The 13971-nt window shown below is 39.5% G+C and overlaps 2 protein-coding genes across 4 annotated transcripts in view; one reads left to right on the top strand and one right to left on the bottom strand.

Moving 5' to 3' along the window:
* Positions 1 to 160: 160 nt before the first annotated feature.
* Positions 161 to 6086, top strand: NSA2 (NSA2 ribosome biogenesis factor). Its single transcript, XM_064736879.1, has 6 exons — positions 161 to 298; positions 525 to 712; positions 2446 to 2596; positions 2934 to 3113; positions 4207 to 4399; positions 5818 to 6086. The coding sequence occupies exons 1-6, from the start codon at positions 296 to 298 to the stop codon at positions 5883 to 5885; spliced, it is 783 nt and encodes a 260-aa protein (XP_064592949.1). The 5' UTR covers positions 161 to 295; the 3' UTR covers positions 5886 to 6086.
* A 3388-nt stretch (positions 6087 to 9474) lies between these two features.
* FAM169A (family with sequence similarity 169 member A) overlaps positions 9475 to 13971 on the bottom strand; it is a 38419-nt gene continuing 33922 nt past the window's right edge. For 2 of the 3 annotated variants that reach the window (XM_064736200.1, XM_064736202.1), the window contains exon 13: positions 9476 to 13614. In XM_064736200.1, the coding sequence (XP_064592270.1) occupies positions 13081 to 13614 (534 nt within the window). In that variant the 3' untranslated portion in view covers positions 9476 to 13080. Of the gene's footprint in view, positions 13615 to 13971 lie in introns of all 3 variants that reach the window. The other variant, XM_064736201.1, reaches the window with a different exon arrangement.

Genomic DNA, 13971 nt, shown 5'->3' with positions numbered 1-13971 from the left:
GCCGCCGGAAGGCAACCTGCTTCTGCCTTCCTACTCTACCTCACCTCCCTCCCGCGTTCCGCTTTCCGCCACCAGCTGACAGACCAGACAGCAAAAAGCGCCTCTTGGACCTCTCTCGCTCTGTTTCTCCCCCTCTCCCTGGCCTCGTCAAGCCCGGCGCGAAGCCCTCGGGGGACGCGGACCGCAGCCTCTCCGCGGGGAGGAACCAAAGAGGCGCACGGAAGCGTTTCCACTCGGCGCCACTTCCCAGAAGGCCCGCCCTTTCCGCCGCGGAGGAGGCCGCGGGGCTGCCGACATGGTGGGAACCGGCGCTGGGGGATGCGGCAGCCGCGGGCGCGGGGCGCGGGGTCGGGCGGCGGGATGCAAACGGCGGTGCAGGGGAGGGATGGGAGACTGCGGGAGGCCGGGTGGGGCCCGCAGTGAGTGTACCGCCATCGAGCCGCGCCTCCCCGCGTGCGGCGGAGGAGCCGTCACCGGCCCGCGGGCGGCCGTGCCCGCTGACCGCGCTGCCTTTGTGCCTACAGCCGCAGAACGAGCACATCGAGCTCCACCGCAAGCGCTATGGCTACCGGCTGGACTACCACGAGAAGCGGAGGAAGAAGGAGGGCCGGGAGGCGCACGAGCGGTCTCGCAAGGCCAAGAAGATGATCGGGTTGAAGGCGAAGCTGTATCATAAGCAGCGGCATGCCGAGAAGATACAGATGAAAAAGACGTGAGTGTCCGCCTCCTCTCTGATACCGTCCCGTCATCTTGACGCTTGAAGGATGAGATGAGACGTTGATATTGTTACAAAGAGCTCATTATTGCTTGAGTCGCATGTTATGGTCTTAAATAGCGATCGGGCTGTAGAAGGAAGGGGGCTTTGCCGCAGCAGACACATTTCAGTGTCCCTCTCTTTTAAATGAATGTTAACAATTTAGCTTCTAGAAGTACTTCCTGAGACAAGTGTTGATGGGCAGTAACCGTGACTAATGTAATCATGACAAAAAAAGTGAATGCAATTCTTTGGAGCTTTTATATCAGCTGCTGTGTTAGTGTAACAAGAGGCAGTATTTTTTAGTGGTTACTAGCAAATATACAGTAGCATATGAAGTATTTAAGCAGACGATGAGGCCTGTCTGCAAGGATAAACAACAGTGTCGATAATAGACGATAAAAGCATTTTTCTATAAATTTTATCTGTTATCCAGAACTTGAAATCAAAGCTGTTAATGATGCCTGAAAACTAGGCACGAAAGTAGTGCTCCGTAGTGTAAAGCCTGTAGAGCAGGTCTTTGTTTATTCGATGCTGGGAGTGAGGGGGATAGCGGTACCACAAACTCACCTGTCCGTTCTTTTCACAGAGAAAAGCTTGTCTGCTTTTCTTACTTAATGCGCACATTACACTTTCGTAGCCTTCATTTTGCGACATAGTTTCTAACTGCATGATTACGTGAGCCCTTGTAGCACATGCATGGTTTCCGCAGGAGGTGGTCGCCAGCCTCCTGGTGGTTGTTTTTGGTGAAGGCTCCTTGGTCTTCCTCAGCTTTGAACTTTTCACCCCACTTCCTGCAGGTGCTCTGTAAGATTGTCTGCTCCAGTAGCCAGTGGTTAGCTTTCTACAGTTAGCTTGTTGTGCTAAATTTACAGGTCATTAAAACATGCTTCATTCACATACCCTGCTACAAAGTAACTACTTCTTTTTGCATGGCTACAGCTTTTTGCATAGCTCAAGCATTATCTTGTTGCCTCGGCATCATTAACATTCTCATTAATTGCTAATGAACTTCATACCTATCCACCCTGTAGTTTTTGTTGGTTTCAAAGTGTAGGTAGCTGCTTTCCTCTGCTACTTTTAGAGGTGATGGGTTTATTAACCCGGTATTATTATAATTAATTATTATATTAATATATATTTATTAATATATACTTATATTAATATAAATAATAATTATAATTATTATTATTGTGCGTCTTTTCTTCCCCCCAGTAAACAGCCTCAAAATTAACAAAACTTGGCTCCTCTTACAAACACACATTCCTCACATGTGTAAGCATTGCCATCAAATCTCAGAAGAGGCATAGAACGGGGTCTTTTTGTCAGCAAAGAGGAAGGCTGCCCTCTCTCAAAGTGCTTGGCTGTTTGCTTTGGGTCACACAGAAATTCCTTAAAGAGGTGCATGTCTTTCTTGTGTTCCTGTCCTGGTAGGAAATGACAAGATTAAGTGAAATTAGTAGTTTTCCTTGATATTATTCCATATATATATATATATATATATATATATATATATATATATATATATATATATATATATATATATATATAATTCCTTAAATATTAATATATAATACTTCACAAATACCTCTTAAAGAAAACTTTGAGCAGGCACAGGCTAAGTTAAAATGGTATATCTAAAAATAAGTCTTTTTCCTTGTGTTGTTAATATTGGTTTTCTTTCTTTGCAGCATTAAAATGCATGAGAAGAGGAATACAAAGCAGAAGAGTGATGAAAAAACACCCAAAGGAGCTGTACCAGCATACCTGCTGGACAGAGAGGGCCAGTCCCGGGCCAAGGTCCTCTCTAACATGATCAAACAAAAAAGAAAGGAAAAAGCTGTAAGTAAATGTATCAAAGTTCAGATACCTAAAATAACAACAACCACTTTATATTGCTGATGCCAAGGTTATGTAATCGACTTCAAGCAAAGACTGATTAAAACATGAAATCTTGAGTGACTGAACAGTTTAGGACAATATGAGCAAATGCAGTATCTTGGTTTTTGGAACTTTAAAGTGCTAATTAAATAAGTGGCTATGAGTTGCATAACAACTGTGGTCTAACCCTTTGCTTTCCAGAAATTTGATTTTATGCTTTGGTTTTTCCCTTTTCATTTAAATATGTGACAGGTAAGAATATTGACCTTTTTTTTTTTTTGTTTTACCCTCCTTCCAGGGGAAGTGGGAGGTGCCCGTGCCAAAAGTTCGTGCTCAAGGAGAAACAGAAGTTTTAAAGGTGATTCGTACAGGAAAGAGAAAGAAGAAGGCATGGAAGAGGATGGTTACAAAAGTTTGTTTCGTTGGAGATGGCTTTACTAGGAAGCCTCCTAAGTACGAGCGATTCATTCGACCAATGGTAATGTTTTAGTGCCTTAAAGAGCATTTAAGTAATAATTATTCTGAGTTACTGCTTTGATTTTCTGTGTTAAGGAAACTTTCTTGTGTGATTATGCACTTGATCATTACTCATGTAGAACATTCCTGTTGGTTTCCTTGCCAAAATATAAACCTCTAATAGCATGGTGGGTGGGGAGATGCCTCTAGAGTCCAGTCTATGTTGAAATTCCTGCTTTTTTTCCTATAACTCAGATGATGCTAGTAAGTTAAAGCTATGAGCTTTTGAATTAGCATAGGAAAATCTTTATCAAAAATACTTTGCATATATTTTAAAGATGACGGTGTCATTTTCAAGCTGCACTGATTCTCCAAACTGCAGAAGCCCACTCTGTTACAGGATTTCAGAATTCCCTCCTTTTGGCTTAAATAAGCTTGAAGCACAGTTGTGACTGTGAAGGGAAGAGCTGTGCCTCCAGTCCAGCCTTTACTTACTCAGCTGCAGGAGCTGATAGAACCCAGCTGCAGGAGCTGCTGGGTTCTATCAGCCTGGCAGCACACAGGCAGAAGAGCTGGATTCAGTGAGATAGTGTTGGTTTTCTATAAAGAGCCATTCCTGTTCCCTTCCCAGACTCAACAGTCACTGTGCAGGCTGCCCGTTGAATTGTACTTCACTGCTAGTTTGATGGTCTTACACACCAGCCTTGGAAAGATTTTTTTGACACAGAAAAATTTATGGTACATAATGGTAAAGTACCCTCTATGAAGTGCAGGTCACTAGATAAAAACTGCTCTAGGAGATGGGTATTTCATATTTTGTCATACTTCTTCATGGAACAGAAATTGTCCAAGGCAACAAGTATTATTGTTGGGCTGCTACTAAAAATTGACATCCTGAAAACATACATGGAAAGCTTTATCTTTTTATCAACCAGATTTTAAAATGAGTCTGTCAGTCTACAATAGGCAGATGGCTTTCTGTATTCCAAGTTGTTTCATTCTTCCTAGTCTTTCTAAACATATAGAGATGAGGACATAATTCCCAGTGTTTAACTAGATCAGTTGTGAGAGTTTAAAGCAAATATTAACTCATTCTAACACTCTTTATGCAACAGGGCTTACGTTTCAAGAAGGCACATGTGACACATCCTGAACTTAAAGCTACTTTTTGCCTGCCTATCCTTGGTGTAAAAAAGAATCCATCATCTCCTTTGTATACACAGCTGGGAGTAATTACTAAGGGTACTGTCATTGAGGTGAACGTGAGCGAGCTTGGTCTTGTGACACAAGGGGGCAAAGTTATCTGGGGTAAGTAAATTTAACTAGTTATACTGCTGAACTACTTTTTAAAGGTTTTGATCTTCATTGCATTGTGTGTTGTCAAGATCTCATCCTCTAGTCATAGTTGATGGATTGTTAAAAGTTAGGGTTGGGCTGTAGCAGAAGCAACTAATAGCAACTCTAAAAATACATGCTTTAAATGTTAATCTTGCGCTTTCCATTCACACTTGCAAAATCAAATTGGATAAAGTTCAGAGCAAAGACTCAGCTTACTTGTTTGTATATCATACTGAGCAATACCACAAATCTGTTACCATGTGAACCATGAGCAATTGAATTACACTTGCAGTGGAAGTTCTGTGTAGGAGCCTCGTTTACAGATTCTGCGCCTGGGATGGGGCATTCATGGTTGTATGTATGGACTGGGGAACAGTAGGCTGGAAAGCAGTGCCCTGGAAAGGAACATGGAGGCCCTGGTTGATGTCAAGTTGAACATGGTCAGCAGTGCCCTGGCAGCCAGGAGGGCCACCCATGTCCTTGGGGGGCATCAGCCAGGCAGTGGAGGGGATTGTCCTGCTCTGCTCTGCTCTGGGGCAGCCTCACCTCGAGTGCTGGGGGCAGCTCTGGGTGCCACAGTGTAAGAGAGATACAAAACTATGGGGGAGTGTCCAAAGGAGGGCCACAAACATGGTGCAGGGTCTGGAGGGGGAGCTGTTTGAGCGAGGGACTGAGGTCATTTGGTTTGTTCAGCCTGGAGCAGAGGAGACTAACGGAGATGTCACTGTGGTCTTCAGTGTCCTCACAAGAGGAAGCTGAGGGGCAGATCCTGATCTCTTCACTCTTATGACCAGTGACAGTGGTGTGAGGTGCCAGGACTTCAGGTAATAGCACCAAGCTGAGTCAAGGGAGGTTTAAATTGGTATCAGGGAAAAGGTTCTTCACCTAGGCTGTGGCTGAGCAGTGGAACAGGCTCCCCAGGGAAGTGATCACAGCACCAGCCTGACTGATTTCAAGAGGCATTTGAACAGTGTTTTCAGGCACATGCTGTGATTCTTGGGGGTGTCCTGTGCACGGCCAGAAGTTGGACTCAATGATCCTGGTGGATCGCTTCCAACTTAGCATATTCTGTGACTCTGTGATCTTCATAGGATCAGACAGACTTCATTTAACAGAGGAGTTCACTTGGACAGTAGGAAACCTAAGATTTTTTTTTTTTTTAATCTCAGAACTCTAAATGATCCATTTATAAAAAAAGAGCCTTAATATAATGTTTTGAGAACATAAGTTTACAGCTCAGTAGAAGGTAGATTTAGATTTCAAAATGCATTTGAGTCCCTGTGCTGTAGAGACTTGTTGATTGAATTTGCAAACATAGAAAGATCTAATCTGTAAGAACTACTTCCAGGTTTTGTACACATGTAATTACAATTCCCTTTTCTGTCTAGGGAAATATGCCCAAGTAACTAATAATCCAGAAAATGATGGCTGTATTAATGCAATTCTACTCGTTTAAATTGGATACCAAGTGTTGGATGTGGACACCTACGAAATAAGTGGACTTTACCGAAATTTACAAAATCTTTGGAACCTTCAGCCATTCCAGAAGAGTGACCCTGAAAGCTGATGAGGAACTTCAGCCAGAAACAACTGCTCACATTTTTATATTTATGTTTGCTCAGTTGAACATTATCCAAATAAAGAGATTTAATTTTTATTTCCTCATGTGGTATGTATTTGATCTAAACCTTCTTGGTGTTTTTACAATAGCAGTTTCCTTGCTTAAGTATGTTGTACCTAATTCAGGTCACATTCCCATAGGGGAAATCTCCCATATGGGAAATACAGCCACTATCTCACACAATGTCCTGCTGTAACAACTAAAGGTACAGAAGAAGGTACAGATCTTCTGGGAAAGAAGACCTGGGAGGCTGCAGCTGGAATGTTACTGCAGACTGACATTAGAAACTAAGCACCAAGTTTGATACCTGCCCCTGCAGAATCATGGGTGAAAGATAACCACAAGGGCAGCTACTCTCTACCTGCCTCCTTACCTCCTGCCTTTCTCCCCTTTCTTTCCACGACTGCATTAATGGAATGAATTAATCTAGGAGAGTGTAGCACCTTAATTTCAAGCAAGAGAACAGTTTCAGAAGTTAATATGTATGAATTTAAAAGGGTTTAAATATATGAACTTTGAAAATGATTTGACAGTCTTGATACTACAATTATTTGTAGCAATTTTGGTGGCTTTAAGAAATACTGAAGAGAAGCTAAAGGTCACAAGCTTTAGCTGATCAAAATATATTTAGCTTGCATTCTTGAAATAAAAGAATCAAAGGCTACTTCTAAACTGGAAGCTTTCAGCAATGTTACAACTGAATTGGTAATCTTCCAGTCATGGATTTAGTGGCAAACAGAAATATTTTATCACTATCAATATCCACAGTCACTACTTTATATTCTTACTCTTAAATAGTACTTCACTTCTAGCCAAAGAGTTTTTAGGACAAATTGCAAATCAAATCCTAATAAATTTCTTCCAGTTTATACAGGCAGTAGTCACCTACAGCACATTTGAGTATATCCGGGTGGGGAGATTCCACCACCTCTGAGTAACCTGATACAGCATTTGATCACTTCTAGTTTAAGCTGGTTTTTATTTAAGTAGAATTTCCTATATTCCAGTTTTTCCCCAACTGAGCATCACAGAGTCTTAATCCATCTTTATATCCTGCAGTGATACATAGCCTCTGCCTCCTCCATAGATCTCATTAGGTTTTTGCCTTGATTAATGATCCTTGCACAGTTAAACTTCCCTTGAGCTTACCAGAAACATTCCATAAACAGGAACTTCTGATGCCTAACCAAGGAGGGGCACAGGAGATGATTGCTCATCCCCAATAGTCTTCGAACATTAATTACCTGAACCATAGCCAGTGGAACGGTATTATTATTACTGGACTTTGGAAGAATTCCAGTAATTGCTTACAGCCAGGATGATGATTAATTGGCGTCTTAAGTGAGTCAACTTGCAATCCTATAAACAATGGTCCTTCTAACCCTCCTGGGCCACAGCAGGCTCCTCTGAGTGAAACACTTCCCACAGCTCACCAACTCAAGAGTTTGCAATACTCAGAGGACCCATGTCACAAGCTAAAGATGGGACCTGAACTGATAGCTCCCCATACTGCTTAAGGCTGAACCCTCACTCCTTCAGAAATGCAAAGGCATTCAATATGAGTATTTCACTGAACTTAAGGGGAAATTTAGTAGGTATCTTTATCTTTGTGCGTATGCACATATACACATATATCTATCAGTTGATTTAAACACGCTATAGCAAGTACACTATAAGCGTTGCCATCTCAGATCTATAATTATGTTATATAGTTGAGTAAATCCTATTGAATCTCTTCATAAATGTTAAACTAGTCAATGATTGAGTGTTGCCAAGTCCTTTACAGATAAACCACTGACGAAGTCCAGAACTGTGACTGTTCTCAATCGTGCTCTATCAGCAGTTTGGAAAGCTGTGGCATCCCATCTGTAAGGAGAAGGAAGCATCCAAAATTCATATGTGCTTGTGGTTGAACAGAATGATAAAAGTCAGAGGATCCTCAAAAATCCATACTTAGCATGGAAATTGGTATGTTAGTCCTTGATGTCCTAGATTCACCAGTGGAGTTTGAATAAAGGGTGAAAAGGAAGAGAGATGGGGGAGGGGGAAAAGGGAAAGGAAAATCCAACTGATGGGGTGCCCAGGTCCTGGGGCACATGTGCACCTGAGCTTCATGGAGTCATGGGGATACCTCAGCCCCATTCCTGCACTGTACCGTGTTGTGCTTTATTTCCAGAAGCCAGAACAAGGATGTTTGTCCTGAAAAAGTGCTGCCCTACCTTTGTATGTACCCATCTCAATTCATGTCCTGCTCTTGCTCACTGTGTAATTACCAACAAACCTATGCTTCTACAAAAGTAAGGGGGTCCTCTTTGAATGCCATGACTCAGCAGGAGGTCTCCCTAATCGTTTTGCATTCCCTATCTCTGTGAATAATTTCAGATGGATTCTAATTCAATTTTTCTTTGTATGCTTAATCTCTCTAGTAAGTAATAGAGCAAATCTTGCCATCAAACTTTTTAAAGTAATGATTTGCAAATTTATATTAAACCTGCTTTTGCTAATACCTTTGACAGTGGCTCATTAAGCAACCTAAACTACTTGTGACATACACTTCCCTTCCACCAGGTATGTGTACACAAGGTTAAGACCCTCCCGAGCTTTCTCTTCTCCAGAGATGAGATCTCTTCTATCACAGACGCTTCTCCTGTCAGGTTTCAGATCTGGAACTCAGACAGGAAGTCAAGCTAACTGCTTTTGTACCATCTTCATAACTTCTCTTGTAGGATCCTACAAACACACTAACTGTAACCACAACCTGTCACTATTTTATTAGTGTAACACACTGCCCCACTCTACACTTACTAACTTACATGTATTTGAAAGTAAGAGAGGGTAACAAACCAGCAAGTTACTTGTTTGGAGAGAGGGCATTTTGTCAGAATAGATTAATCTCCATTTATTTTTATAAAGCAAAGTTCTTGTTGCTTTAGTCATTGCTGAACATTAACAACATGAAGAGAATATTTTAATTTCCTACAGCTGTCTTGAAAACCTTTACTATATTTAGTGGTATAAATACATAACTTGTTGGCTGAATATCACAACTGCACTTAAGACATTTTAATAATGATGCAGAACTGACATAAACAGCAGAATGCATGCCATAATGCTCAGAAGAGCTGATTCTGCTGCTTTTTTAAATTCTGCTGATTTTTTAAAATAAAATCTGATGCAAAAGCTAAAGAAAATTATTTTCATTGATACAAGGGTTTTTAATTAATCATTTGTGATTTCTTAAAAACTTCTTTGTAGAAGACAGGTGGCAAAATTCATGCTCCAGTGCATTGAACCACTTTAAAATGTGCTTCCTATACAGAAGAAAAGGACTCAAATATTAAGAACCAAGCAAAAAATAATCACAAAATAAGAGTTTATTACTACTTCAAAACATTTCAAAAGCAGCCAAGACAGTACAAAAAAAAAAAAAAAAAGGAAAAATTAACACAGTAACAAGACTAAGGTACAATACTATACAATAGCAATACATCTTTCATAAGATTTATAAACAGGGTATCACCAGTTTAGAAAACATCTAACACCACATTTGTGAAAATAAATTTAAAGTGTATCCCCATAGTAATATTTTAAAACAGTCACTTAGAAGCAAAGAAGCTGGAACTTAGGCCAATTTGTTGCTAATAGTGTCAATGACATTGTAAATGATCAATTTGTTTACTAACATTTACAAAAGAAATGGTACAAAAAAGCAGCAAGGTCGGACATCATTTGAAATAAGCGCTTTTGAAATAAGATTTTACACTTTCATGCGAAGGACTCTGAAACAGGAGAACAGCAAACAAGAATTCTGCATTAAATTAAAATGGACCAAGAGAGAATATGGGAGAAGCAGTACAAGACAGACATTTGAACAAATATTGGATTCAAGTACAAAACCATTTACCATTTAAGTGCAAGGCTGAAGTTAAATTAATGCTCTTTAAACTCTATTCCTAGACTAAATAAAGCTCAAAAATAATACTGCCTGCTTTCACTGTACACACATAGTTCCACAGCATGTTGTAATAACATTTGGTACAAACTTGTATAAAGTTGATCTTTTAATCTTTCGTTGCTGGTGCAATAGGATCTTTAAAATTGTTTAAGAGTTTGATATTAATAAGACAGTTAATAGTCCCCAAGGTAAAGCACTCCAGTCAATATAGTTGTCAAACACGTCCCCTTATATAAGTGTAACAGAATTAATAAGGTATTGAACTACTGTTCCTGTGGGACAATCAGTACAGCAATACAAACTATTACTTAAAGTCAGTATTTTGATTTTGCTACTCTGCGTTTACTGGAGAAAGTTTGATGCCAAAGAAGTTGTAGAAATAAAATGTGTTCTTTGGTGCAAAGTACTGCTGTGATCACTGCTAGAACAGTGTCCATCTTTCATGACTGTACTGGTTATTGGAATTGCTAATTGCACCACAACTGGCCACATTCTGTTTGTAAAAGTCTGCTCATCAGCTATTATCCCAGGCATCCCAGATTTATAAAGATATCTACTCAAGGGTGTACTTTTAACATGTGAATTTAAGCTCAGTATTTAAAACTGACTCACTGAAATGAAATCAGAGATTTTATCATTCTCAATAGAAATTAAAACTATCCTAATATCATAATCTCATAATATTTATGTATTTACTCTGCAAATGTCTCAAAATAAAGGTAGTAATTGAAATAATTCCAACTTAACTATGAAAGTAAAGTCTGGGTGAGTGAAATTACCTTGCTATGAACAGTTTTCCAACCGCACCAGGAATATAAGTGATAAACATACACATCAAAAATCCACCTAGAAGTAATTGAAATTACTGGGTCTCATAAGTAAAAGAGTACTTAACTTTTTCAAAGTGGATACATTTGTATCATTGAAAGACTCAGAAGATGATTCTTCAGTAAAGCTTGTCCTAAAAATGGAAGATGAGTTGCAGTATATTGTATACAACCACTCTTTTTTTGAGGACCACCAGTCCTCAAAAATCCCCAATTCTTAGCAATGTAATAGATGTGTTTTCTAGCCACTTCTTTTTTTAAAACAATTAATATCAGCAGTAAAAGAGAAATCATACAGAAAATATCAAAAGTTTTGTCTTATAATGCTTTATATAAAAAGCTTTATGAGTTTTAGAAATGCTTAAGGTTCACTTGAATATGTTTACACACAATCAGGAAAGCTCTTGAATATTTATCAATCATGGGGTTCATAATGAGTACCTGTATATGTATATTGATAAGATACCATAGCTACATGCAATAGTTCAAGAAATTCATACTTAACTCAGTAATCTCACATACCCTGAATCTAAAGTTAAGGTAACACATTTTTTTTAGCCACCTTTTTTTTTTTTCCTGTAAGTTGCTCTTAACAAATTAAAAAGGAGCATAGTACTTCAGTTCATCACCTGAAAAATAAAAAGTGAATGAATGTATCTTAAATAGTTAAAATATCATATAAATAGAGTTAAACTTTATAAGCATAAAATCCAAAACCAGATTCTTACATTAACTTCATAAAGGGATAAAAGTTAAGACAGCATTGCCACTATTCAAGTGAACCTTGTACCTCTGTTTTTGCAACACTGCAAAAGACTAGTTCACACATCTTGGAAAAGGCATATGCAGGACAAAAGGTGTGATTTTCTGTTCTCAGAATCACTGTTCTTTTATTTCTGAGTTTTTACAAAAGAATCTGCATTTATTGGAAAGAAACACACAGCAAACTAAGGCCAACTTAGGTATGTGTGACAAGTTAAATACACAGTTTGCCAACAGAACCTCAGAAGGGAAATGAGCATGAAAAGTCTGGGTTTATTCCTGTTGGTATACAGTGAATTTTGGTTGCTGCTTTTAAGAAAAGTCATCAACTGGGAAGCTATCATCCAAGAAATTACACTCAAATTAGAAAACAAATGTGGGAATTAGAAGTATTTGCAAGGTATCACCCACTAACTCCTAAAGGCATAGAAGTTTGGCAAGCAAGCATTTGCTGAAATACCCACTAATACACTAATGAATATCCACAACCACCTGAAATGTCAGTGCTCACAGGAGTCACACACCTGGAAGACATAACATTTTAGTAGTTACCCCACAGCACCAGCCAAGTATTTGGAAAACACAAAGAACCACTTCCATTCAGACCAAAACAAGGTCAAGAGTAGTCATATCTCATATCCTTTTCCTGTAACCCAACAAGGAAGGAGCTATCCACTTAACACACACAAGTAGTTAGGAAGGCAGTTCAAATGATTCTGTATGGAGGCTCCATTCCATATACTCTGGAAAAACTTGGGCTTACCAAAATGCTTGCTCTGGAAGCTACAAATAGTTTGCTGCGTAGGCATCTCTTAATCTTTGCTCAAGAAATCCACTATCAGGAAGTGCTGTGGCAGACACTGCACTGCACTCTACCGACTCAGCTGTTTCAAGTGATTCTCATGAAAGACAAGTGCTGCTCACGTTGCACTGATCTTCTGAGCTACACTTTCTTGTACACTTTGAGACCTAAAATGAAGAATCTTACATTCTTTTAATATCTTAAGCCTGTGGGAAGGGAACAAGAAACAATGAAGGATTTTTCTTGTTCTGCTTTTCTCCACAGTAGAGAACACAAAGCTATTAAAAAAAATTATCTCAAGTCATGTCCAGTGACAAGGATGTCTATAGCAATTTAAGGGACCTTGACAGGGCCAGAATTTTACACTGTATTTTTCTTCCATGACTACCACTTCAAATATACAAACTATTCCCTTTGAAAGCACAACTGTATTTATTCATCATGTATCCTTTATGAAGGGAGGAGACTGGCTATTTACTTTAATATTATGAAGAAGCTCAATTTCTAGTGGTTAAATTTAAAAAACAAACAAATCAAAACTTGAGGAAAGGTGATGAACCCAAGAGGAAATCCAACACAGAATTTTAAGCACATGTGTCCTGTGCCAGATATGGCGCAGTTACACCTTAACATTTTACACAAAATAGCCTTGTTATAAATAGATAAATTATCACTATTTCAATTTTAAGCTGGCTTCCCTTTTTTCTTGGGTGGACCTTTGTAGCCTTTAGCCTTTCTTCGCAAGTTTCTCCGATCTACAACGGGTACCTCAATTTCTGCTTCCTCAGAGCTGCTGTCTGCAGCCCGCTCTGCCACTGTCTGCGTGTAGTGATCTGGCTGCTCTGCAGACTCTTCTGAGGGCTCTTCCAACTGGTTCTTCTGTGCTTCCTGACCAGAAGGCTGCTGAAAAGAAACACCCTCAAGTTCAACCATTACCAAGGAGCTCTGACTCAAGGCAGCAGAGGCCTCCTGCGAGTTGTGCCCTGCTTCCTCATTTTGATCTTCTAATGACAAAGGGAGGTTTTCAGAAACAGATTCTTCTGCTGCTTCAGTTACCACAGAGTTGGGCAGGCCATTGTCAGAGGGCTCTTCCTTTGATGCCATCGCAGCTGCATTTTCAGTGCTGGCCTTTTCAGATTCTTGCTGTTCTTCGGTGCCATCCTTCTCTACTGATGTAACTTCTTCAGCCGGCATTTCTGAATCATTTTCATTTAAAACCTATGGGTGGAGGAAAACAATTAAAAAGACAATCAGTTGAAGGTAAAAGACACTGAACAACTACTGCCTCTAGTAATTAACATCAGAGGACAGTTTGGCATTCAGCAGGTTTTTAATTCTACATACATAACTTGAAAAAACAGTCCTCCTTTTTGCACAAGACTATTTTGTGACCTGCATTTCATATCCAGAGTTGCTCTCTGATTTTCTAATTGTTCAAAAGAGTTGAATAATATGAGGTACAGAAAAAACACTCTGATATTAATCCCAAGGGAAAAAAATTAATTTAGACAAATACAACTATTGTTTTGCTAGCATGTAATAATCTGCTTTTGCACTATAAACAAGAAAACAATA

Source organism: Zonotrichia leucophrys, chromosome Z, assembly GCF_028769735.1.
Source record: "Zonotrichia leucophrys gambelii isolate GWCS_2022_RI chromosome Z, RI_Zleu_2.0, whole genome shotgun sequence".
Classification (NCBI taxonomy): Eukaryota; Metazoa; Chordata; class Aves; order Passeriformes; family Passerellidae; genus Zonotrichia; species Zonotrichia leucophrys.
Note: the sequence above shows the minus strand (reverse complement) of the source record. Positions and strands in the feature narration are given on the sequence as shown.